Here is a 27,873-nt window from a genome sequence, read left to right as displayed (position 1 = left end):
TTACAAGGGAGGGAATACATGTTCATTCAGGGTTATGATATTATGAGTAGAAGGGGCATTAAAAAAAGAGCCCTGAATGGTTGTACTTGGTAGTGAATTGGTTAATTATTCCTCAAGTTGGTTTAGCAGCTGATTCCTGAACTGTTTATACAGTCTGTCAGTCTTTTCAATATGGGAGAAACTATATTCAGTTTTATTGCTTTTTTCCTAGCTCTGTGTCACAGGGGTGGAGTCTTATTGTGACTCAGGTGGGATGGGTTAATTTATTGGTCTTGGCACTGAAGGAGCTATGCAAGGAGAGAGAACAGTAAAATAGCATGGCCAATCACTTGTCCTGGGAGGAAGGGGGTGGGAAGGGCTGCACACACTTGGGGGAACATGGATTTAATCAGATTTCCCTGGTGTAGAATGCAGAAACCACTACTTGTGCTTCCCAGGAGGTGGGGCTACATGGAGGGAATAACTATTGTGGAAATGATCCAAGGTAAGCTCACTGCAAGACCTTCTTCACAGCATTTGGCCTTATGTACGCAAGGGGTTACGTTTATCATGTAAAAAGCCGAACCACGCCGGGGGTGGATGCCTGAATGATGGCCTTTTCTGGCTGATTTTCATTCCAGTGAAAAAAAGGAATGAATTAGTCTATTGGTCAGGAGTGGGCTGATCAAGCAGGCAGTGGGGACACAAACATTTGGTTTTCTCTTTAGATGCTTTAAGACTGTAGCATGACTTAAATCTGATTGCAAGTTTTAATGAAGGTGAAGGTAACAGTTTGCCAGCAAGCTATGGAAATAGTTTAATTTAAATAAGAAAAAAAAAGTAAAAGCTCTGTTCACATTTTAATGGGGAACTAGTTAGCTTTTTGCAAGACTGAGAAATGCTGTTTATAACAAACAGCCAGAGATATTAATCTGCAGATTTTGTCAGTAGTCCTCTGCAACGTGGCAAGGTTGTTTTCAGAGGGATATACAAATAATGGAAGTCCATATTTCAGCTACGTTATGATAATTTCTTTTACAATGTCTGGTTCTCATTGAAGTGTGAACAAATAGGAGACTTCCCATGCCTACAACATGAGTTTTTTTGTTAGCAACTAACAGTTTTTATTGATGTCATAAAGAAAAACATATTTATAATATTTCCCTTATAGCAGTATGCATCCTATCTGGATAAAGAAACACATTGTCAGGGGGGCAAGCAGTAAGAGTTGGCTGGTTAACTGAGGAGAATACGACACTTACAAATAGGTTTGTGGACAGCAGCCATCTAAGGACTTTAGTTCAGTCTTCTATCCAGAACATCACTGAACACAGAAATAGTAAATATAAACCTGCTTTACAAGGGATTACTCAGCATGTCATTAAGACTACTAAAAGCCTGTATAAAGAGATGGTTATAGTAATGCCTTACACAGCAAATATGCCTTCCATTAAGAATGCAATTCAAAATAATTAGAGACCTTTAATTGGATTTGATTCTATTATTAACAAGATTTGTGCCATACCCCCATTTGTTAACAAATGTAATAAGAATTTTAAGATATGTTGCAATCCAATACAAATCAAATGAAAAATGTACGTAGAAACAGGATGTTTAGATGTGGAAGTTGTCAAGAGTGCCACTTTCTAACTACTGTACTGAGTATTATGTAATAAAAATGTTAAATATAGAATTCCAGAATATTTCACCTGTGTTTCAATGTATGTTGCTTATGCTGCAGCACCTATTCAGTCTCCTGTTTTTTATATAAGCAGGAGGACCATTAGGCTTTCACAGCAGAAAATTTATGAACATAATTGTGCTATGCATGCAAAAATACCATAATTCCCCAGTTAAACATGCAGAGTTTTGCAGATGTTTTAAGAAGTTTCAGCTTCCTGCATTAGTATATGAAAGAATCTGAGGAGTGGGGATGGAAAAATATTGCTTGACTATAAAGAATACAAACAGCAAATTTGCTTAGTTGCCTGCAGTTTTCCAGGCAACAATGATTTTATTAATTTTAAATGTGTTCTGAAAAACAGAGGGCCGGATTCACAAATGCTTGCACGGAGTCTAAGAGTAGAGTAAGACTCCAGACAACTAATATGTCTGCCGAGCGATCCAGCAACAGCCGGCAGGGGCGTGCATGAGAGCTCTTAAAACTACTCTTACACGGACAGCGTCATGGTATGCAAATTACCTCATTTGCTGCTGAAAGCTATGCAAATGAGGTAAATTTGCGATAGAGGAAACACTAACCTGTCCGAGTAAGAGTAGTGTTATTTGCAGAAATGTACTCAATTGGTAATGGAGTACTGTTCTGCAAATAGCAAAATGGAGCTATGACAGCTCCACATAAAGGAAGCATCCAGTTGAGGAAGCATGCCAATGGCCAAATATAAGGCCATTGGCATTTTTATCTGTTGCAAAATAATAAAAAATATTTTTTTCCCCGATCTACGATGTTTAAGCATAGCGCAGCGCCGCGCAAACGTGCGGCACTCTAAAAACCAGAAAAAAAAATAAAAGCCAAAAATAGGCATCTTATTAAAATTATTCATCTGCCATGCAGGTGAATGGCAGGCTGAAGACAACATGGCTACTGAGTAGTGGTTGCTAAAGTGGGGAGGCTCAGTCTGAGAGATGTAACCAAGCATTACTAAGCAGTCCTATGCAAATGAGGATAAGGATAGTGAATCCCAATTTTCCATGCCATGTGAACCATGTCCCTAGAGTGTAAGAGTAGGATTAGGGGAGTAACAGAGTAGAAAATAGGTGACATCATGAGGGGGTATGTATCAAACACTGTAAGCTTATTGGAGCAGAGTGGCATGTGTTTGCTGTAAGTTACTCAGGACTGGAAGAGGTGTGCCCACAGTTGTCTTAATGAAACCCAGAAACCGAAGGTGTACGCCGTGGATATCACTAAAGTTTCTTGCAAAGATGCTTACACTGTGTGCGCGCGTGTGCGCTCCTGTAAACCTGTCTAAGCCTGTGTGCGGGTGTGTGTGCCCGTGTAAGCCTGTGTGCGTGCATGTGCACCCATCTAAGCCTGTGTAAGCCTGTATAAGACTGTGTGCGCTCGTGTGCGCGTGTTTGCGCTTGTTTGCACGCCGCTGCCCCCTGTGGAAACAGAAAGGGAAAAGGAAGGAAGTTAAGCAAGGAGAACTAGCAGACCTGCCAGGTGAAATCAATCAGAATCAGCCAATTACACAGGCAGTACACTAGCCCAGCCCAGCACTTAAAACTCTGCAATAACATTCCCCCATGTTTTTCTCAGAAACACTGCAACACTGCAGTCTACAAGGAGAAGTGAAAACTTAAAAAGCTCAACTAAGACAAAAAAATGTTAGGGGCTGCCATTGCTATTATAAGGCAACATGTGCAAGATGCTGAGGGTGGTGTCAATGTGAATGCTGCTGAGCAACCCACAGTGAGGAGACGGAGAAGAGTGTACAGACCCAGGATAACCCACCAGGGGCTACATGAGCTGGAGATAGTGGAGTGCTATAGAGTGGACAGAGACTTCCTGCAGCAAATTGTTGAGCTGTGCAGGCCACACCTCACACACAGAACCAACAGAGGGGAACCCATCCCAGTGGAAACCAAGGTATGTGTTGGCCTAAGAATACTAGAAACAGGTACCTTCCAGAGACCAACTGGTGATATGATGGGGATATCACAGGCATCAGCATCCAGGGTACTGCACCAGTTCCTGAATGCCATGTCAGCATATGTCAGTGATCATGTATACTTCCCCAAATCCCGTGAGGTACTGGCCAGCAATATGCGTCTCTTCCAGCAAATAGCGGAATACCCTGAGGTAGTGAATGCAATTGACTGCACGCACATACACATCAAAGCACCAGCTGGTGAGCGGGGTAGGGCCTACATCAACCGCAAGGGCTTCCCCTCCATCAACTGCCAGGTTGTGTGCGATGCCCAGGGCATAATACTGAATGTGTGTGCTGGCTGCCCTGGAAGCTACCATGATTCCCATATCTGGCATTTGAAGCAGCTGTACCTGACATTTGCCAATGGGGACATCCCTGACGGTCACCTAGTGGAGGATGCTGGATACGCACTGAGCCGTGGCTGATGACACTCATCAGAAATGCACACACACCTGAACAAGAACTCCATAAAGAGGCACACGCACAAATATGAAATGTAATCAAGCGTGTGTTTGGGATGCTCAAGTCACGGTTCAGGTGCCTGGACACATCTGGTGGAGCCTTGCAGTACTCACCAACTACATGTACCCAAATTGTCATGGTATGTGCCATGCTACGCAATATGATCCTGCGAAAACAGCTGCAGCAGGAACAGCATGGGGCAGGGCCAAACAGCCCTCCATCATTGCCAAGGTCAGCACAGGCACAGCGTGACTCAGAGGAGGAACAATCTGAGCTTGCCCCAGTAGGCAGAAGGAGGCATGCCCAGTATTCCTTGGCAAAGAGGCAATGCATAGCACATACACTGGCTCAGTAGGAACCCTGAAAATGATACCTCTCTCTGACTCGCACATAAAATAAAAGTGATGCCTAACTTGACAATGCCTGTTTCCAAACATGTACAGGGAGTGTAGTATGTGCATCCGACACAGGCAGCCCTGCAGCACCACCTGAGGCATGATTGCCATGTTTTAAGCAATATAAAGCAGTGCTAAGCAGCTTATACCAATATTTAGTATATATAAACAAAATTGCCCGTGCTAACTAGCGCAACGTTGAGCAATGTTAGGCAAAGTTGAGCAAAGTCAAGTAAACATGCTCATATTTGCTTTACTGTCCCTTAAGCAGTCTGGTCTGCCCAGCATAAAAATAAAAAGCAGTGACAGGGCTTGAACCCAGGATACTGTACATTATAGTCACAGTACTGAACCACTAAGCCATGACAGCATTTCAGTGGCACTGACACAGCAGAACAATTGTACACTAATGCAAACACAAAAAAATGCTGTAACATGGCCCTAAAGAGGCATATGGGTAACCTCCCCCACAGGCCTATGCAGACAGAGAACATCAGGCCAGGCGGTGTGATGTGGGTTGTGTAGGCTATGAAGTCGCAATCTAATATACGTGACATTGGACGCTAAGATGTGTAGTACAGTAGTATGCCTCAAGCCAATACGATAGGCAACAGTACAGACTGAAATGGTGTACCGTACATAGCAGTGCAGGCATAGCAAATGTGTATAAGTGTCAGGTGAACCCCTCATCCTATGTACACCCACAGTAACAATCAGGTGTGCCCCCTGTATGTAGAAATGTTGATAAGTCTATGCAAAGTGTCTCATGGAAGCCCTGCAGGCAAAGCATGATCCCTGTTGGTCTATGACACTAAGGTGAGGCCTGCTGTAAAAATACAACTTGATTTTCCATACACATATAGTATAAATGTCTATACCGGGCGTGCTCACACACTCCAACTAATGTAGTGGATTTCATTCAGCATCACACTGAAAGGTCATACTGGGCATGCTCACACACTTAAATAAACAAAGCAAATGTCAGGCAACAACATACTGAAAGGTCATACTGGGCATGCTCATACACATGCCAAATACGGAGGTGATAATAAGGGATCTATGGACAAATGTGGATAGACATCTCTACTTCCAGAAACACATTCACAAAGTTGCCAGAAAATTATGCTATGTATTCACACAAACTGCCAAGGTCTGTGCATGTAGGTCAAAGGAGGTTCCCACTACTCATCAGTCACCAGACCCGTCAGAGAGTACCACAACACACTTGCGATGAATCTGACTAGGCACGTTCAGCAGCCAGAAAGACCACTGAAGTACCCCAACAAGAAGATTACTGGCCTCAAACAGTTGCCCCATGCAACAAGACTGAATGTAACCCAATCTGTACTCTGTTGCATACTGTCTACTCAGGAGATCTCTGCCCAATAGACAGGTCCATGTCATGGCTACACTCAGATCTGTTCTGAGTTACAGCTCAATGGCACTAAATATACAGACCCAACTGATATTGCCAACATCCTGGCAGATAGGATCAGTGTTAACTGTACCCCCCTCTCACCCATGAAAGAGCACATCTCTATAATGGAAGACTGCAAAGTTGCTGTCATCACGGCTGCACAGATAAAAAACAATCTCCAAAGCCAGCATCGTAGCAGCCATGGGACCAGATAACTTTACAGGCTGTGTTCCACACAAACCACAGAACGAACAGGCACCACACTGATGTACCATGTGCAGTCATAGCCTCACCTCATGCTTTGTGCATGTTGAATGGTGCACAGTGACATTTATCCCACTACAGAAGGGTGGAGACACCACGGACCCAGGAACTAGCGCCCCATTAGCCTGACGAGCCCGCTATTCAAGGCCATGGAATGTATCATCATACAACATATAAAAAAATTACATTTGTAATCCCCAAACCCTGGACCACAACCATGTTGAGTTTGTAAAATGTAAAATGCAGATCATGTCACCTAAACCTGATAGATGACACTGAAGCAGTCAACAGAACTGTCGACAAGGGTAAGGTGATTCACACAGCCTATGTTGATCCTGCCACGGCTTACACCACCCCACACTCTGGAAATATAGATAAACCCACTAAACTAGGTATAAATTGCTATGTCACAAGATGGGTTGCCAACAGGCTTACTGACAGAACACACACTGTGAAAGTAGCAGACTCCAAGTATGACTTTGGACCAGTGATGAGTGCAGTACCACAAGGTCCAGTCCTGTGTCTTGTCCTGTTCAGTATCTACTTCCCTGAAGTAAACTTTAACATGGAAGGTCTGTGGCTACTGAAGTTTCCAGAGGACTGCAAACTAGGAGCCATAATTGTAAACAGTAAAGATGTGGACATCCTACAAAAGGGCCTCACCGAGACAGATAGCTGTTGTCAAAGCCATGGGTTCTAGCTCAATGCCAAAAGGTGCATTGTCATCCCCTGTGTTAAAAACTCTGTAGCCAAGAACTACAACATAGGCGGTAGTATACTTAACACTGAAAGTGTGACAAGAGACCTTGGGTCACAGGTGGACACTGGACACAACTGTGATAATCACACCCCCACAGTAGTCAGGAAACCCTATGTGGCACACCTCATCACAAAATGTGTCTCATGCAGAATAGAAGAGGACATTGTTTTCCACTACTCATCACTCATTAGAACTATAATAGAGTACAACGCCACTTTTGCTATGTACCTCACAAGACAACTACAACAACTGGAAAGCCTGCAGCAATACCTCACAAAGAGCATTAGCGGCCTGAAATACATGCCATAAACAGACCATCTCAAAATGCTCCATCTGTACTCCCTTGCATATTGCCTGCTCAGATGTGTTCACTGCCTAACATACAAAGCTATGTCAAACGCAGAGCTGTTGGACATGCTCCATGTAAAACACTCACAATCTCTCTGACCTTCGGACCCAAAACCACAAGTGAAATACAAAAGGAAGGGGTGTACCCATTTACCTTATGGATACCCACACCTTCAGGTTAGTGGCACAGCATGAGGCCTTGGAGACCATGCAAGTGCAACTAACATTGGGCAAAGCTGCTCATCAGATTGTAGCCTGCTACATATCACCTACCTTGTCACAGGAACCTCACTCAGTATTCCTGAGAACAGTGGAAAATATAAAGGTCCTATCAAACACCATTATATGAGGTGATCACAACTACCCAAACACTGAGTGGGAGAATTACTTGTGTACAACGTCCTTTGCCCAATGTTACCTAGAGTTTAAAAGCTCTAGAACCCTGGAACAGCTGGTCACCATGCCCACTAGAGGTGACACCATACTGGACATGATCATCACCAACATGGGGTACCAGTGTTCCACAACAGAGATAAAACCCTTGCTGGTAATATCAGATCATAAAGTAATCACACTGGACATCCACATCCCACCCAGTCAATGAAACCACCGTGAAGACATTTTCAAAAGCAAACTGCACACGTCCCAAGACCAAAGTGGAAAGTTCTAAAGCCCTCTTGCTACAGGATAATGGTATACAATCTGCCAAATCAGTTACAAGTGCATCATATGAGCATCTACAGGGATGCATGGATTGAGACATCACAAATAAAACCAAGATGCACTCCTCCATAAAAAAGAAAACAATCTGGTGGTCATTGCCCATAAATAAGCTAGACAACAGAAGGAGGAAACTAACACCTGATAGAGCCAACTTCATTAAAGAAAAGGCATCACTGATCATTATTAGGAAGAAGCAATGATTGCTCATAAAATAATTCAAGGACAGTTTCAAAAGACAAATTGCCAAGGACTGTAAGAATAACAACCACAAAGCCTGCGGTAGCTATACCAGTCATGTAGGTGTCAACCTCCAAATATGCTGTCAGCTACTGACAAATGGCAAGGAATACACTGAACCAACTTTCATTGCCCACATCCTGGGGGACAAGTTCAGTGTAAACATCTCCCTATCACCCCCAAAAGGGCCTGTGTCCATCACAGAAGGATGCAGAGCCCCAGACGTCATGGACATGCAGGTAAAGACAGCCCTCTCCAAAGCCAAGAACACAGCATCAATGGGACTGGATGGTGTCCCAGCCTGCGTCTTACACTAGGCCCAAAAGGAACTACACCCTCACCTACATTCACTGCCCAGACTCAATCGTACCACAGGGTATGTACCCAAAGAATGGCATACACTAACAATCATCCAGCTCCACAAAGGGGGTGCCACAACAGAACCTGGAAACCATTGCCCTATATGTCTACTCAGCCTGGTCTACAAAGCTATTGAGCAAATTGTCATGGAACCCATAAACAGAGATATTGGGGACCTCCAGACACTGGACTCTACACAACCTCACCTTGTTAAAGGCAGATCCTGCCTCCTAAACATAGTTGACTTACTTCAAACAGTTACCAAGGACATAGATGGAGGTGAAAGTAGTCCACACAGCCCACCTGGACCTCACTCAGGACTTTTTACACCATTCCCCCCCTCTGTCATCATGGACACGCTTACCAGCTTGAACATTAACAGCTATATCACAGGATGTGTGGCCAAGTGGCACACAGATCAATCACACATGTTCAGAGTTGCGGGTGCCATGTCCGACTCTAAGACAGTCACAAATGGCATCCCACATGTCTTGGTCCTGAGCCTCCACCTGTTCAGTAGACACTACTCAAAGGTACAGGCAAGCACGGGAGGAGTATGGCTGAACAGGTTTGCAGGTGACTGCTAACTGTGGTCCATAATCGACTCTATGGCTGACACACACATCCTCCAGAAGGGGCTTACAGAGACAGATACCTGGTGTCAAAACAATGCTCCAGGAAGAATGCCAAAGAATGTATAGTCATCCCCTTTGGCTAAAGCAAAGTGCAAACAAATTACCAGATAGGTGGCACTCCAGTATGTATGGAGAAAGTCATGAAGGCCCTGGGGACACGGTTAGATAGTAAACTCTCCTTTGATGATCACATGGCCAAAGTGTTTAGACATTCCCTCTATGTAGCCCACCCAATGTCACCTAATGTAACCCACTTTGTCTAGTCTGATGATGTCACCATCCTACAAATATACCTGTGGAAAGTAGAACTCACAGTAATGTGTATAACGTGTCGTGTAAATGCATACACCTGTAGTATCATAAACCAGTTAGGTAGGGGTTTGAATCCTGCACTTGACAAGTGTGTGTGTGACTGTTTGTGTGTGATCTCCTTGGAGAAGCGCAAACTTTTTGGAGAGTACTCAAACACCTTAAAAGTGGTATACTAATCTTTGTCAGGTCTGATGATGTCACCATCCTACAAATATACCTGTGGAAAAGAGAACTCATAGTAATGTGTATAGCGTGTCGTGTAAATGCGTACTCCTGTAGTATCATAAACCAATTAGGTAGGGGGGGTTGAATCCTGCACTTGACAAGTGTGTGTGTCTGTTTGTGTGTGATCTCCTTGGAGAGGAGCAACATTTTTAGAGAGTACTCAAACATCTTAAAAGTGGTATACTAATCTTTGTCAGGTCTGGTGATGTCACCATCCTACAAATATACCTGTGGAAAAGAGAACTCACAGTAATGTGTATAGTGCATTGTGTAAATACGTATTCCTGTAGTATCATAAGCCAATTAGGTAGGGGTTTGAATCCTGCACTTGACAAGTGTGTGTGTCTGTCTGTAATCTCCTTGGAGAGGAGCAACCTTTTTGGAGAGTACTTAAACACCTTAAAAGTGGTATACTAATCTTTCTCAGGTCTGATGATGTCACCATCCTACAAATATACCTGTGGAAAAGAAAACTCACAGTGATGTGTATAGCATATCGTGTTAATACATACTCTAGTATCATGAAGTAGTTAGGTAGGGGTTTGAATCCTGCACTTGGTGAGTGTGTGTGACACTGTTGGTCAATGGATTGTGGGTTTTGCTTTTACTACTGTATGACACCAGTATGTGCATTGCACATGTGAGGTAGCTGTGTGGCAAATACATATACGTACATGTGACCTCAATTATTGCATGTGTGGGAACCCTGCTTTCTCAAATGTTGTACTCAGACCTGAATGTTGCCACTTCCAGTACACAGTTGTCAGTGTAGAATTGTACTCACCCCTACAAATGCTAACACAAGATACATGGGAGTATGTAGTTTATTTTCTACTTATACAATTAGCTGCCATACATATGTAGTTATTGAGATGTTTTCATTTGGCACATGAACTATTTGTGAACTGCTATACTGTGGATATTAATGTACTCACTTCTGCACCGTTTGTGTTTTTTTTTTTTTTTTTGTTCACATTAGCACAGGATGCTCATGAAAGCTGGACAATTCCAGTACTGAGTATGCCTACCTACATCCTTGCTGGACCTTGAACACACAGGTATTTTGTACATTTGGGTGGGGATTGTCCTGCTATGATACTGTGTGGGGGTTGTTAAAGTGCTGCTGTAACATTATTTACTGCTAAAATGGCTGGTTGTGTTATCACAGTCATGTAATGCAATTCCACAACAATTGGTGGTAAAGTTCCACAGAACAGATTTTGTGTTATGGCATGCCTATCTTACCTTTACATTCACTCATTTTGATGCATGATATATATATTTCAGCAACAACCTGCTGTATATCTACTGTGGCTTAGTGGTACTTCATGCAGTCTAATGTGTCCAAGGTCCGGGGTTTGAGACTGACATTGGTGTTTTAATTTTAGTGCTGAGCAGAACAAGGGCCCTCACATGCAGAGTGACTAAGGCACTTTTAAGCAGTTGTAAGTAGGTTTGCACGAAGCTTAGCAATACTTAGCTAAGCACACACAAGCGCACACTTGCACAAACCCGCTAACTACTGCTTAAAAGTGCTTACTCCCGCTAACCCCCACGCTCATTTGTTTGAAAGAAAAGAAAATGAGGAGATAGGAAAGTGGTGAAAATGGGGCACAAAGAGGGAAAGACAGTAGGGAAAACAGCTCGGGATGTGCAGGACGGGTGTAGGGAAGGTCCATAGCTGTCCATTTCTTTAACAGCAACAGCTGTGCATATACTAGTAATTTGGAGGGAAATTTGAAACCTTCAACCCCTGAGAGAGGGGTGAGGACAACAAAGTTTGTTGTAGTGCCAATTAAATTTCAGTTTATGTGTCTAGCGGACATGTGTGCAAAATGGGCAGCTATGTATGGGGCGTAATTTTTTTGTGGGAGCAGATTGCCCATTTTTTTTTTCAGGTGAGAGTGGAATGTGGGGTAGGGGAAGTAGGTATATTTGGGGAGGTAGATTGGGGAGGTAAACAGACAAGACAAACAAGATGCATACAGGGGCGGAATATGGCACATGGGGTGGGTGAACACCACTGACGGGGAAGGATGTTTGGAAATCGCAAGCCCATGAGCCCACAGATGGCAACAGTGGAACTGAGATCCCCACCCATGGGCAGTCACCACTGCACCTTCACAGCCCGGAGGGTGGCTGTGCTGGGGGCTGCGTAGGAGGGGCAGGCTCACCCGTGAGTCGCGCCACTCTTGCCTCGAGCTGGCGTAGGGGATCAGCGACTGAACACTCGATCTCCCTACGCACCACAGCCCGGACCGTTTGGAGGGTGATAGGTGGCCCTCCTCCAGCTACGCTTGCAGGGGGGCGGATGAGCCCCATCCCCTGCAGCACTTCCACCCAAAGGTGGCACAGGGCAAATGGAGGAGGAGGTCCCGGGCTGGGTACTGGACCTGCTGGTGCCAGGTGCCATCGCCAGCTGAGGTGGGACAGGTGGGTCCGCTGGGACCGGCTTTCCCATACATTCTATGTTTGGGAGGATTTAATGACAATATGGGTCGGTAACAGCCAACAGCATTCAAATTAGTTGTAACAGCATGCAGTAATATTCCCATTAACCCAACACACCAGAGTTCCAACAGCTGAACAGCAAGCATAAAACATGTATACATAGAACAAAAGTGGACATTCCAACAGCATGCAGGATTGATTGGTGACAACAGGCCACCAAGATTGAGGTGTTTGAACAGGGCACATGCATAAAAGTAAATGCAGATATTTATAAACCAATATGACATATGTCCCAACAAATGTTTTGAGATTACACATACCCATTGAGGTGTGGAATTGCATTGTTTATGCACATACAGTAGGGTGTGAAAAGATACCTCCATTAACATCTTATATGTACTTATAGTTTACACTACATTCCTATTGACTGCAGGTATATATCCCCTACATGTATTATTAATTTGTGAAATGGGTTTTGCTAGTTCCTTATATACCTGACCTGTACCTGACATACAAACTGTCCAGGATGCAGATGTTACTGCTACGTATTTATATATTTTATTTATATTTATATGTCAACATATCTGGATGTGTTCAGGTGACATTATCAATTATATTTTAACAGCCCCCTACATTTCTAGCAGCACACTTACATTTCTGGGGAACACAATAACAAGCTACTCATGTGCCAGATGTACCTATACATGCCAGCCATGAAGCAACAGTTGAGGACTGTATATATGCTTAACAGCTACTGGCACTCCCTTCATCCAATTTCTATGGACCTACCCAAGTGTGGGTTGACAGCACTACTATTTCTATACTGCAAGAGTACAACAACATTTCAAAGAAAGTGACACAGACACATTCCAGGAGTTATACCTTTATTAATTACATTACACACTTTCTAGTGGCTCTCTCATTTATTTGATATTAAGTGCATGCAGATGACTTATTCAAGACGTATTATACCTTAATTTATGGTTTACGACACTCTTTTTCAGGCTCTCTCACTTATTTTACATAACAGTACATGCAGAGAGGTTATTCAAGCCTTATTATACCTTTATTATCGGGCTACAACACTTTTTGTCCGTCTCTCTCACTTACTTTATATAACAATACATGCAGAATAATTACTAACCTGCCTGGTGGCGCAGACTTAGCAGCCTATCTGCATAGGCTTGCTGATTCGCAGCACGGACACATGCAGCTGTGAAGTAAATGAAGTGATATTGAGACATATACCTATCCATACTATCGACTACAATAGCAATTCTTACATACTTCATTCCATGGCTACCTACACAGTAGTGGGGCATTTTCCATTCCACGGGTCTCCTGTATCCATTGGTTCAGTTGGTCCTGCTTGCGTCTCTTCAGGTCTGCATGGTGGTGTCTGACCTGCTCACCAGTCCGAGGGACGCCTGTGGCACTGGTGAGTTCATGTGCGAGACAGTTCCAGGCTTCCGCTTTGTATTCCGTGCCCTGGAACTGGCCCTGCAGGAGTCTGGCATCATGATGATGGACGAGGAGCCAAACCATAATTTTTGACTACTCAATGCCCAACCGTTGCGCTCGAAAGCGAGAGCCCCCGCCAACACCAGCCATTGCTGCCTGCAGATGGGAGCTACTACCAGTTATGGCAAGTATTCCCGCCTATGGAGCTTAAATATGCCCCAGTTCCCGCACTTATTTGTGATTGGCCGGATTTGAAAATTCTCAGCTGAGTGCACACCTGCTTAGCACTGGGTAAACTTTGATTAATATGTATATGTGTGTCGACAGTCCATGGACATCAAATGCTGTCATGGCTTAGTGGTTCAGTACTTTGATTATGGTGCACACTATCCCGGGCTCGAGGCCTGTCATTGCTTTTTATTTTACTACTGGCCTGACCGGCTAGGAGGTGTGGCTGTGTTTAGCCAACTTTGCCCAACAGTGCTCTACGTTTACCGACTTTGCCCAACGTTGCGCTAGTTAGCATGGTGTGCAGCTTCATGCAAACATGTTTTGTTTGCGCTAGTTGGCGCGATGTGCAGCTTCACGCAAAGCTATTGTGCTAGTTAAAGCACTGCTAAGCTATGAGCAATTATACTTAAATGTGCTTAATACTGGTAAACTTTGCTTAGCAGTACTTCACATTGCTTAAGATACATTACTTATGCATTTATCAGTATGCATGAGCATTTCACCTTCTTTTATATATATATATATATATATATATATATATATATATAAAATATCGTTCACTACTACATAGGCCATTTCAATGCATTTTACTATAATTTAAAAGGTAAATGTCAGGAATTATTTTTATGCACAGATTTACTATGGAAAATGGAAAGGGGAGTGGTGGGACTCGAACCGGGAATGCCTCCTCTTTGTGCGAAGGCTCTACCACTACGCTACTGTGATTTGGCTTAATTTGCATATAAGTAGTTTATTATCCTCTTCGATGTCTGAACTGCTAACTGTAGCTAAGCAATGGGCAAACACGTGCACACATGCACAAGTATGGGCAGCTATATCGGGAATGATTAAAAAAAAAGGTTTTACATTTTATTATATTTGTACAGGGGGTTGGAATGTGGGGGAGTGTAGTGTTGGGGATATACACATTTGAGCGGACTCGCTCATGTCTGGTGACATTTGCTCTTTAGGCACTTGCACGGGCGTGGATATTTGGACTGCTAGGCAGTCTGACACGCCCCCTGCACTCGTGCACGCTCCGTGTTAGCCTTAGAGTTGAGTCAGCGCGCCCTCACGAATATGCATGACGCGCTGACATCATACTCTTAGACTGCAGTTTCAGAGTAAGACTTAGTTAGTCCTACACAGAGGATTAGTGAATCCCGGCCAGAGAGATGATATAGTTTGTCATTTATATGATTCAGATTGTATGTTTTTTGAGACTGATACCATGAGTATATTAAGCTTCTTAATTGTATTGTTGCTCATAATCTGAAGGAGTCTTTACAAATAAAAAAGTCTGTTGTGCATAAATAAAGATTTTTGCCATTGTGTTTGAACAGTCGTGTTCTGGATTTTAAAAGTTATCACAAGCCAAAGGGAAGAAGACTAAACAGAACCAATATTGGAACTTGAAAGGCAAAGTCAGTTTCGGACTCAAGCCAACATTGTGTTTAGACAGGCTAAAGGAAATGCTGTGGCAAGAGCTACAAAAGATTAACAGCACCCTGCTTAACTTAAAAGTAAAGCATCAAAATGTGCCAGCTGAGAATGAGTTACTAAAGGCCCAATTCCAAGAGGTTAAGAAAAGTCAAGAACCATACACAAAACACTCTGAAAGAATAAATGAAAGTAAACAATTTGCACTAATCCGGGAGGAGATCAAAAAGGCTATAAACAAGGTCATACAAAGATGCAATAAAGTGACTTAAACTTGATTACATCTCATAGCTGGAAAAATGTCAAAAGAATGAAAGCCTTATTAATATACTGCAGGAAGAAAAGGGTAAGTAGCATTACAAACTGAATAAAAAGTATAATTCTTGATTCTATTCCCAAATTAACCACTAACTAAAAATGTGGAAGTTGAAAATAAAATCAAAGCAAATCTTTGGAAGAAGTAAAGAGCAAATTAAAATAACTTCTGCCAATCCTTGCTTCTCATGCTAAACTAATACAAGAAAGGCATAGAGAATACTGCTGTATGTAATACTGCAATAGGAAATAATTCCCTTAAACAAAACAGAAGTAAACTAACTTTCTGAAGTTGAGGGACTGATCAGTATAGAGAATAGCAGAGGTATTTAGAGTAAAAATAAACAGAAATGCCTGAATAGAATTGTAATGAAGACCAGATTAGCATGCTTGGGGAAATCATAGATGAAACAACTTCAAGACCCTAAACTGTAGAAATAAACCTAAATTAATCCAGAATGTACTTCATGTTGAGTATAATCCAGTTATGACATCAAAATCAACAGCTTATTCCTTGCAGCTGATGTAAAAAAATAATAAAATATATGTAATTAAATGCCATTATAAAAATGAAAAAAAGCAGTGAAAATTGATAATATGTTAAAAAAGATAAGTTGTTTTGTACAAAACAGATGAAAGCAAATAGCACTTCTGCATCATGTAAGTGTAGCATGAAAAAAAACCAATCAGCCATTTCAGGACCTTAAAACATAGTGGGAAATGACAGTCTGAATGGTTGTGATGCTAACCAAGAAAATGTTGAGCAACATGATACTAGGGTTCCCAAAAGAACATAATGGCAGAGTAAACACCACTGATCTGTCACTTGATTCACATCATTCTATGACACAGAGAATTTGTAAAAGAAAGAAAAAAAGAAGTGATGTCTTACCATAACGTTCCATCTGTATTGTTGATCTTTTTCCATTCATCACTGATGGGTTCGGTTCTGAGCCCCTTGGAACCATGTAGGCCTAATACCAAGCTTGCGTACACCAAAAACTCTCGAGCTAAGCTGCTACCCACAATGCCCTTCTCTCTGTTACCTCAGATCGAGTTTGCATAGACATATAGAAATAAAGCAGAGGCCATTCTTGCGCAAAAACCCTGACACACCACAAGGACCCATGAGATCCACCAGGAGCCTTTAGTGGGGGAGGGAGGGTGGAATGCGATGAATGGAAGAAGATCAACAACACAGATGGAACATTATGGTAAGACATAACTTCTTTATCTGATGTTGTTAATCTTCTTTCTATTCATCATTGATGGGACAGAATCCCAAGCTACCTGAGAAACCTGGGTGGCCCTTATGGAAGAACATTCCTGAGTACCACTGAGCCGAAGGCTGCTCTTCCCCTGGTTTAGCCCAAATGGCTGCTGCACAAATGTCATCCATAGAGGCTCTGGAGTGAAAAGCTACAGAGGTTGCTATAGCTCTAGTTGAATGTGCTTTGATATTGTGAGGTCTAAGCTCGTTTGTGAGTATGACAAGGAAATATAATCTCTGAGCCACTTTGATAAAGTGACTTTTGATACAGCATATCCCATCCTTGGTCTGTCTTGCATATAGATTTAGTCCTGTCTAGGTAAAAACATAGTTGTCTATGCACATCCAAGGAGTGTAGATAGTATTCTCCTTTACTGGAATAGTTTGGGAAAAACACTGGGAGAAAAATCAGAAACCACTTTGGGGAGAAAGGATGGATTAGTACGTAGAGATACTCTGTCTTTATGAAATATCAGGTACGGTCTCTTGATGCATAAGGCCTATAATTCTGAGATCCATCTAGCTGAAGTGACAGCTACCAAAAAGAGAGATTTCCATGAGAGAAATTTGAGATCACATTTTGCAGCAGGCTCAAAAGGGGGTTGAGAGAGAGACTGCAGTACTAGATGGAGATTCCACGTCTCTAAGGGACACCTAATTGGAGGTCTTCTGTGAAACACTCCTTTGAGAAAGGTTTTGCACAGGCAAATGGACAGAATTGGGATGCCCTGTACTCCATTATGAAAACTGGAAATTGCTGCTAAATGGACTCATATGGTAGAGACTGATGCGCCGTTTTCAAAGAACTCAGAAAGGCATTGAAGGATGACAGAGACTGGAGCTGAGAAGGGATCTAGCATCTGTTCTTTAGACCAAAGAGAAAATCTTTTCCATTTATCCCTGTAAAGTTTTCTGGAGGATGGTTTATTGGAGGCCAGAATGATATCGCGAACAGGTGAGGAAAGGGCTTCCTGCCTGGCGACTAACGGAAGTGGAGAAACCAAGCCATCAGCTTGAGAGTGGACAGAGTCAGGTGAGTCAACCCTTGGGGATGAGAATTTAAGTCTGGATGAGTGTCCAGAATCCATGGAGGCTGTAACAGATGAGGCCGGAGGAAGGGGAACCACACTTGACGAGGCCAGAATGCGGCAATGAGGATCACCTTGTATCTCAACCGAGTGGCTTTCTTTAAGAATAGAGGTATCAAGGGAATTGGGGGATAAGCGTAGAGGAGACCGTGGGCCAATCGTGAGTCAGAGCATCTCTCGGGGACTCCCCCTCTGGGGGAAAGAGAGCAAAATAGCTGCTGCATTTGTTGTTTGAAGGGGAGGTGAATAAGTCGCAGCAGGGCTGGCCCCATCGGCTGAAAATTACTGCCATCACTTTGGGATTGAGAGACCACTCGTGTGGAAGGAGAATGCATCTGCTCAACCTGTCCACAATCACGTTGGAGCTCCCTGGGATGTGTGTTGCTATAAGAAAGCGGTCAGAAGGTATCGCCCAGTGCCAAATTCTCATGGCCTCTCAACATAAGGGTTAGGATTTGGTTCCTCCTTGCTTGTTGATGTACCAGACTACTGACATATTGTCTGACTGAACTGCAATCGCTCCAGGGGGAAGAAGCGGATGTAATGCCTGCAATACTAATAGCACCACTCTTAACTCCAGAACATTGATAGCAGGTTGACCTCTAAGCTCAACCACGTGCCTTGGACTGTCTTTCCTTGAAAATGGTGTCCCCCACCCTATCAGGGAAGCGTCTGTGGTCACAGCGGCATTGGGTTGAGGGGTCTGAAAGGGGAGGCACCAAAGTTCTGCATCTGGCCTCATCCATCAGAGGAGATCTTGCTTGCAGGAGTTGGTTATGAGCACCTGTGAGTTTAGGGGATGATGATTTGGAAACCACTGGGACAATAGAAGCCATTGTAACAGTCTCATGTGTAACCTTGCCAGAGGAACTATCGGAATGGCTGCAGCCATGGACCCCAGAGCCTGGAGAATTTCCATTGCTGATACCTTTTTTTGACAGTATCACACGCACTTGTGATCTTAACCTCTGAAGTTTGTGAGCCAACAGAGATACCAGGCAGGATCGGGTATCGAAAACTGCCCCTATAAATTCCAGCTGTTGGGTAGGTTCTAAGTTGGATTTCTCCCAGTGTACAGTGATGCCTAGGGACTTTGCTAGTGAAAGGGTGTATTGGAGGGCCATAGCCAGAAGACGTTTGGTTGGGGTAGAGAGGAGACAACTGTCTAAATATGGAAACACCTGAAATCCTTGAAGTCTCAGATGAGCTGTCACCACTGCTAGACATTTTGTGAACACTCTGGGGGCCGTCATGAGACTGAATGGCAGGGCTCGGAACTGGTAATGATTGGCTCCTAGCTGGAAGGAGACTCCTGGAGCGTTTGTCTATTTTGATGTGGTAATACGCATCCCAGAGGTCTATCGAGCACAACCAAACATCCTCCCTTAAAAATGGAGAATGGACTGAATAGTGACCATGTGGAACTTGGTTTGTACAACTGATTTGTTTAAGTGGCTGAGATCCAGAATGGGTCTCCAGTCCCTGCTCTTTTCTGGCAGTAAAAAGTATACTGAGTAAAACCCGGATCCATACTGGTCTGGAGGGACTTGTTGGATGACTCTTTTTTGACACAGCTTTCTTATCTCTGAAGCCGCTTCTTCCCTTTGATTGGGTGGAACATCGGGAAGGTTCTTTGTAGGTTTTGGATGGGAGGTTAGAGGGATGTAGTAGCCTCTGGAGATTATTCTCTGCACCCATTGATCATTTGTAATAGAGCACCAGGCAGTTTGGTGCAAAGAAAAACGAGCCTCGACTGCTTCCAGAGGAAAGCAATCGGGCAACCCTTCAGGATCATTTATAAGACCGCCCAGAGAAGGAATCCCTGGAGTCTTGGTTTTGGGGACCCCCTCTGCCCCTAAAGGGGCATCTTCCACCACTGGAACCCCCCTCTGCATCTGGGGGAATCCTCGCCGTGTGTGTTACGGAAAGGACCCTGACATTTCTTGTGCCAGATTTTCCCACTCCCCTGGTTCCTGGAAAAGGAATGTTAAGGCTTGAAAAAATGTAGGCCAATGGCAGACAGAATCTTTCCATCTTGCTCGCACCTGGCCAGCGTGTCCTTCACTTTAGAACTAAATAAGGATGATGATTCAATAGGGGCGTTCAAAAGGGAGGACTTGAAGGAGTCCGCGAGGTCACAGATGTGCATCCAGGCATGACGCCACATGACTATGCCTGCACCCACAATTCTAGCCACCCCTCCAGTTGCGTGGGAGAGCATCCTCATGGATGAATTAGAAATAGATTCAAGGTGGCAAGTTGAGAGGCAACCTTGTCCCGTGCCTCGTCAGAAACTTGACCTGAGAGGGATCCAGAAAATTCGGTAATCAAATATCTTTGGAGCCTCATGAAATGTGCCAACTAGTTCAGGGACCTGACAGTAAAGGTCTCTGAAGCAAAGACTCGCTTCCCCAACCTGTCCACAGCCTGGGACTCCCTGTTAGGCAGGTTAACAGCAGGACTTTCTTCTGCTAGTTCCTTTTTAGTGTCTGCCGCCACCAACATAGCGTCAACTGGCAAACCTCTGGACCAGTGTGGATGCTCTTCCGGGGAAAAGAATCTTATCAGGTCTCCGGGGAATGGCCTTAATAGAGTCAGGGTTCTGCAAAGTATGCTGCATGATGAGCTGGATTAACTCATTGGCAGGTGGGGTCATGCAAGAGGTAAAAGGCCGAGAGCGAAAAGCCTGCAGGAACATGGACTCTTCTGAGGAAGAGTTGGAGAGCTTCCAGCCACCCTTCTGTTTTAATATTTCCAGGATGTCTCCGAAGGAGACATCATCTGGGGGTGACCGTAGGGACCCCTCCCCATCATCGTAGTCTGTGTCTTCTGTCAAAGACTCTTCAGGAGAGTCTATGTGCTTCTTCTTGCATGCCTTCTTCCGAGGAGGTTCTTCAGTGGGAATATCTGAGGAAGACTCACAAGGATGTGTACCCCGAACTGGGGTTTCCTGAGGCTTCTCCTCCCGGTGTCCCGGGGAGGTGGCTCATGGTAGCTGTAGCTCAGAGGGAGCAGGATGAAGTTCCAATGTCAGAGGAATGCTTCCCGAAGCAAGCATCCTCTCCATCACCCAAAAAGCAGGCCCGCCCAAAGATGAGTGGGAGCCCGGAACTGAGAAAGACAACCGTGGAACCAGGGTCACACCCCACTCCATCGGACTCGCTCCCAGGGATGGAGCCTCAAGTAGGATCAGGGCTGACATTATCTCTGGATCTGAGGGTGGAACCAATAAAACACTCGGAACTGTGCCCTGGACCGAGGACTCCGCCCCCCAACCATTTTGAGTCTGATGAGGGGATGGTTCCATTGGAATCAAAAACCAAAGGGGTGGCCTTGAAGCCTCAGTGACAGTCACTGTTGGCGCCAAGGAACGGGGTTCCACAAAGGACGTCAGAGCAATGGGCTTCGAAACTGACAGGTCCGAAGGAGGAGTATACGTCGGAGTCCTGGAAGAGATAGACACAAGTCCCAGATGGGGATGAGTCTTAAGAACATTTGGTATCCCTCTGGTTGTCAACAGCTGATCCAACAGGCGTACCACATCAAGTTCGGATAGACTCCTGGTGGACCTCTGAACCCTCCTGAGGGGGAGTCAAGTCGGCCCAAAAAGGGACTGTATATTTGACCCAGGAATGGATCCAAGGAAGGTGAGTATCGGGTCCATGGTGTCTGAGCTAGTGGCACCGTAGTCTCTAATTTTGAGACAGGTAGTAAAGGACTCAGTGGAGTAGTAAAAGGGCTCGGTGCCGAAGAGGCGCTCTGAGTCGATGTCACCAGTTATAAAGAAATTGCATGGGTCAGAACTGTTTTCAGTGTGGTCAAAGGCAAAGTTGGTGCCATAGCTGTAGTTGATAGGCAAAGTCGATGCCGTAGCTGAAGTGGAGTCATAGTAGAAATCGGAGCAGAGCTCAGAACAGTAGTAGTAGTTGGAGCCAAATTAGCAAGTCTGTGCTCTGAGGAAGTTTTGTGGGCCTTATGTTTATGTGTCTTATTACTATCACCAGCCGGTGAAGAGGGATCAGAATGGGGATGTTTCTGGTCCTTTACTGGGGGTTGAGACCTCTGACACAGAAAGGGCCTCTTAGACAGGAGAACCGAGAAGGCCTTTCAAAATCAATTTATTTTTTCTTTCATTCAGCGTCTGTTGACTGAAACTTTGGCAAATTTGACAAGGGGGTTTAACAGAGAGGTGAGAAACCCCCAGAAAATAAACATAGTCATCGTGAGAGTCGCTATTTGGGAGTTTACCATTGCAAGAAGTGCAATGTTTAAACCCCGAAGTCCCTTTTTTATCAGACATTTCCACACACACACTAATTACAAGTTAACAAGAATATTAAAAACCTAGAAAGGCAAGAAAAGGAAGAAGAAAAGGAAAGAAGATACCAACAATGGTATCAAGCGATACCACAAGGGAGGGTGTACCAATGATGGTAAAAAGAATTACACAATGGGTACAGCTAGTTAGGTAAAGTTACAATAACTGTAAAACGAGTGAAGTAGAAGGGAAAAGATTTAGAAAGTGACTAAACAAGGGATAAATATCCAAAAATACAGAAAGTAACAAGAAAAATATCACTTAGCTTGAGAGCTCGGTGAAACCCTGCTATATGGCTATGCGGCAAACGAGATCTGAAGTAACAGGGAAAAGGGCATTGTGGGTAGTGGCTTAGCTCAAGAGTTTTTGGTGTATGCGAGCTTGGTATTAGGCCAACACGGTTCCGAACCCATCAGTGATGAATGGAAAGAAGATTAACAACATCATATTGAGTGTTCTGCACCCATTATCTAAATTATTCACCAACCTGGTAAATCTACGACAAAGTCCATTAAATGAGTGACTGGATATGGCATTCAGCAACCATGATGCAATGCCTTTCTCCAAGCAGGACACTTTGCCAGAACTTGCTACAACTGGACTAAAATGTGAAGGAATTATAGACTTCTATCATTGGTTTCATAGACCAGTCAAGGTGGGATCTGGCTGGCCTATTTTGCTCATCTCTACAGGTCTGAGCTATGGAAGGTTCATGGGGCATATTGCCCACAAGTGACCACTAGGGAGTTTGGGAAACTGCAATGCTGGGGCATTGCAGTAGGAGGATTCCCAGACAGACCACTTAACTTGAAGAAGCCAGGCCCCATTTAATAAAAAAAGGAGGAGAAGAAACAGGCAGAAGAGAGATGTTACAAGCAAAGTCATGGACAGAGCCAGACAGAGGCACTAGCCTGTCTCTGAGAGGTAGTAAAACACAGGTCTGAATGTGTATCGATACCTATGGACTAAGACAGAAAGGCTCAGATGGACAGCCTAAATACAACTCTGGAGAGTTCAACATTGGGTGAAAACTGATCTATTAAAAATATTGGTTAATTACAACTGGGAGAACTGAGTTTACCTTAAACCATGAATTACTAAAATAGTTGATCTGGATTTTGGATGAAGGATAATGACAGTAAGAGGAAATTAACTATTTTGGATAGAAAGCTGAGTCTTAATGAAAAGGTAGAGTAAAAACTTTTATAATTAAGATAATTTGGTTCTGTTATCTTTCTGATTATTTGCTTATGTTCAGTAAAGATTTCAAACTTTAGAGATGGGTTTCTTGTGCATGTTCAATAAACTGAGCAGACTACTGTAGCTGTGCTTAATTCTTTGAAAAAATACTACATGCTCTGAATAATGACAGGTCAGAATGCTGACAGTTTAGTGGCAGTGTTATGGAAAGGGTATTTCAGAGGTAAGGTGCACGGGTGGGGTTGGGGCAGGGTTAAAGTTATCAATCATTAGTAAGGTGTTACAGGAGGAAGCTATCACTATTTATGCAAACCACATTCTATGGTATTGGCATTTTTTTTCATTTTAGTGTAACTTTACAGTAAATTGATCACAGAAATATAGTATTTGCCTGTTTTTTTTTTTTTTTTTTGCTATCAATTTAACGTGGGTTTTATTTGCATCTTAGTATCAGTATGTCAGAGTTTTTAACTATACTCATACACACACAAATATAAACATGAGTGTGGGGGGGATGTGTGTGCATGTGCACATATGTAAGCATGTATATTTATTTCACAAATTTAAAAAATCTTCTTAGGAAGCTTTTGCTATCAATGTATTGATGGTAAAGTTAAAACACTTTATAAATGGTAGGTGGCAGTCAACTCTGTTCTACTGTAGCTAAAGAATGAGAATGCTGAGAAAATGTTCATATTATTTGTCGGCAATCTTAACTAAGTAACTTTCGAAACTTACTATTACTTGCTTTCAGCATAGGTTCATAGATTCATAGGTTGGTACTAGGCTATAGGCCCTAGGGCCTATACAAACCTAGCCATAACAATTCCCTGGATATTTCTTCCCACAATATTTACTTCTCTGGACCCCTGTCTAGCAGGGCGACTGACATGATCCCCAGGGTGAGTTACCAATCTCCCATCCAATCATCAAGGTTCTTTTTGAAGAGGGCCAAGGAGGCGCCCTGCTTGACATGTATGGGCAGTCTATTCCAGAGTATGGGGAGTCTCTGGGTCTGGAACCTATCCCTCCAGCATGTTTTGTTCATTGTGATGACAAGGTTTAGATCCCTGGAGCGTGTGGCTCTGAGGGATTGGGATTTCTTTAAGTGGAGCATGTCCAACAGCTCAAGGTTTGACATGGCCTTGTATGTTAAGCAGAGATTGCCTCTGAGTAGACGATATGCCACAGAGTATAGCTGGAGTTTTTTTTTAGACGGTCAGCATATGGCATCTGCTTTAGGCCTGTGATTCTTTTAGTGATGTATTTCTGTAGCCTTTCCAGCTGTTACAGATGTCGTGTGAGGTACATACCAAATGGGGCATTATACTCTATAATGGGTCTAATGAGGGATGAGTATAGTGGGACAATGACCTCCTTTTTTCTGGATGAAAAGCCCTTAGTGATGAAGTGAGCCACATAGGATTCCCTGACTGTTGTGGTGATGTGGTTATCGAAAGTGATACCACTGTCCACCTGTGTCCCTAAGTCTCTCATCACACTTTCGATGTTTAGTGTACTGCTACTTATGTGGTAATTCATGGGTACGTTTTTTTTCAAAGGAGATAACTATACTTTTTCTTGGCATTAAGCTTGAGCCCATGGCTCTGACACCAGGCATCTGTTTCTGTAAGGTCCTTTTGTAGAATATTCACATAATCTGGAGATTCAATAATCGCTCCCAGTTTGCAGTCATCTGCGAACTTTCTGAGCCAGAGTCCCTTAGTGTTGGCCTGCACATCAGAGAAGTAGATGCCAAACAAGAGTGGTCCCAGGACTGAACCCTGAGGTACTCCACTTGTCACTTGTCTGGAGCTGGATTTGGAGTCGGCTACTTTTACAGTCTGGGTTCTGTCAGTAAGCCAGTTGGCAACCCATCGAGTGACATAGGGATTTATGCCCAGCCTAGTAAGTTTATCTATGATTCCAGAGTGGGGGATGGTGTCGAAGGCCTTGACGAGGTCCAGATAGGCTGTGTGGACCACCTTACCCTCGTCCACGGCTCTGGAGACTGATTTGAAGAAGTCAATCAGGTTCAGAAGACAAGATTGGCCCCTCACAAACCCAAACTGGGTGGGATCCAGTGTTTGAACGTTGCCAATGTCTTTGTTTATAAGTTCCTTGATAATGCGTTCCATACCCTTGCAGATCAGGCTTGTCAGACTGATGGGACGGTAGTTCCCGGGATCCAAGGTGGATCCCCCCTTGTGGAGTGGGATAACTGTAGCTGTGCGCCACTCAGTGGGCACGAAGCCTGAGGCAAGGCTATGATTAAACATGACACTTAGGTGAGGTGCCAGTTCATTTTGTAGTTCATGTAGTACACAGCCTGGGATGTCATCTGGTCCCATGGATGCTGTATTCTTAGCTTTGGAGAGTGCGGTTTCTACCGGTGTGGCCGTGATTACTGCAATTTGGCAATCTTTTGGTATTGAGATGGTCCCTTTAGGGGGTGAGAGGGGGGTGAAGTTGGCACTAAATCGATCTGCCAGTATACTGGCAATATTCTTGGGATCAGTATATTTAATGCCATTCTGTTGTAGCTCAGAGCAGACCTGAGCATTGCCATTTAGATTATTGACATAACTACAGAATGCCTTGTGGTTGTCTTTGTAATCTTTGGCAATTTTATTTTTGCAACTAGCTTTTGAGGATTTTATGAGGGATCTCAGTTTCTTACTGAGGTTGGTGAGGGAGTTTTTTGCATGCTGGGATTTTCCTCTTTTCTGCAACAGTTTCTTCCTTCTGTTGTATAGTTTGTTTATAGCAAGGGACCACCAGATTGGCTTCCTTTTTTTGGAGGAAAGCATCTTGGTTCTACTTAGGATGGCACGATTCATGCACGAGTGGATGTGCTTGTACAGTGCCTTAGTGTAGGATTCTGCAGTCAAACTTTCAGATCCCGTCTGCATGGGTGTTATGAAGTTTGTCACTTCTGACTTCAGTAGCATGAAGTTGACTTTGGAGACGTTTTTTAAGGAGGTTTCCTTACTGGGGAGTGGGGGTGGGATGTGGCTGTCAAGGGTGATTTGCTTATGGTCAGACCTGACCAATGAGGGGGTGACCACTGGTGTGGAGCATCTATTTCCCATGTTGGTAATGACCAGGTCTAGGATACTGGAGCCCCTGATGAGACAATGGATTAGTTGATGCAGGGCGTTAGAATCTATGAATTCCAAGAACCGTTGGGAAAAGGAGTTGGTACCCGAGTAGTTTTCCCAGTTAATGGGAGGGTAGTTGAAATCACCCAGTATTAGAGTGTTTGGTTGTATCTTAATATTTTCGAGTATGTTTAGAAAGGTGTAGTGATAATCTTGGGGCATGGTTGGGGATCTGTAGCAAGCTACAATTTGGACTGCAGTCTTACCTAGTGTTAGTTGCACCTGGAGAATTTCAGATGCATTGTGTTGTGCAACTAGCCTGGAGGTGTGAATATCCTTGGTGAATATGGACACTCTTCCACCTTTAGTGTTTCGGTCTTGGTTTTGTGGCCGAAAAGTGTGGTAAGAGTTGTAGCCTGGTTTTGCAGGGGTGCTCTCTGGAGCCTTGAACCAGGTCTCAGTTACTGCACAGATATCGATGTTCTCCATTTTTAGGAGTGCCTCGAGAGAGTGCATTTTGAGGTTTAGACTTGTAGCATTGAGTAGCATTACCTTCAGATTTTGTATGCTTGTATCTGTTACGGTGGTGGTTTTGTCCTTTGAACCTTGCCTAAAAAAAGGGCACTATAGGGGTGTCAAGAGCTTTAGCCAGTAACCTGAATCCCAGGGGTAACAGGTGCAGACCATCTCTGGCAAAACATCGTGGTTTGTTCATCATGTCTTTCCAGGCAGACAGACACTGGATCCACTTTGAATGACACCAGAAGCTTATCCAATTACATCTTAAAGTACTATTACTTCTTCGTTGCTTTTTCTATACAAATGATTTACTGTTATCGAGCAGTTAAACTGGTCTTGATAAACACTGCAGATATTATTAGTTTATCACATAAATTTCATCATTCTTATTTAAGCATTATTGTTGGATGGTCGATACTTACAATTCTAATCTAAATGTTAAATTAAGTATTTTGTTCATTTCAAGTATAAGACTATTCTATTACTGTAATAAAAAAAAGTTATGTATTTACCATAGTGTTCCATCTGCGTTGTCCATTTTCATTCTTCCTGAATTGTTGGGTTTGAATCCATTCCTCAGATCTCACTCAACCGTTACTATAGCTCATGGCCACCAAAAAGCTCTTGAGTCCCTCCCTACCCATAATGCACCAACCCTCAATATACCTCAGATCTTGTTTGCTGT

At 43.6% G+C, this 27,873-nt stretch overlaps 1 protein-coding gene across 1 annotated transcript in view; it reads right to left on the bottom strand.

Moving 5' to 3' along the window:
• MEI1 (meiotic double-stranded break formation protein 1) overlaps positions 1 to 27,873 on the bottom strand; it is a 2,282,292-nt gene that overhangs the window by 1,531,495 nt on the left and 722,924 nt on the right. Inside the window, exon 9 of the mRNA XM_044073933.1 lies at positions 25,807 to 25,826. Coding sequence (XP_043929868.1) covers positions 25,807 to 25,826 — 20 coding nt within the window. The remainder of the gene's footprint in view (positions 1 to 25,806; positions 25,827 to 27,873) is intronic.

The sequence above is a fragment of the Protopterus annectens genome, chromosome 1.part0, assembly GCF_019279795.1.
Source record: "Protopterus annectens isolate FY-2018-M chromosome 1.part0, PAN1.0, whole genome shotgun sequence".
Taxonomy (NCBI): domain Eukaryota; kingdom Metazoa; phylum Chordata; order Ceratodontiformes; family Protopteridae; genus Protopterus; species Protopterus annectens.
This window is presented reverse-complemented; position numbering and strand designations above follow the sequence as displayed.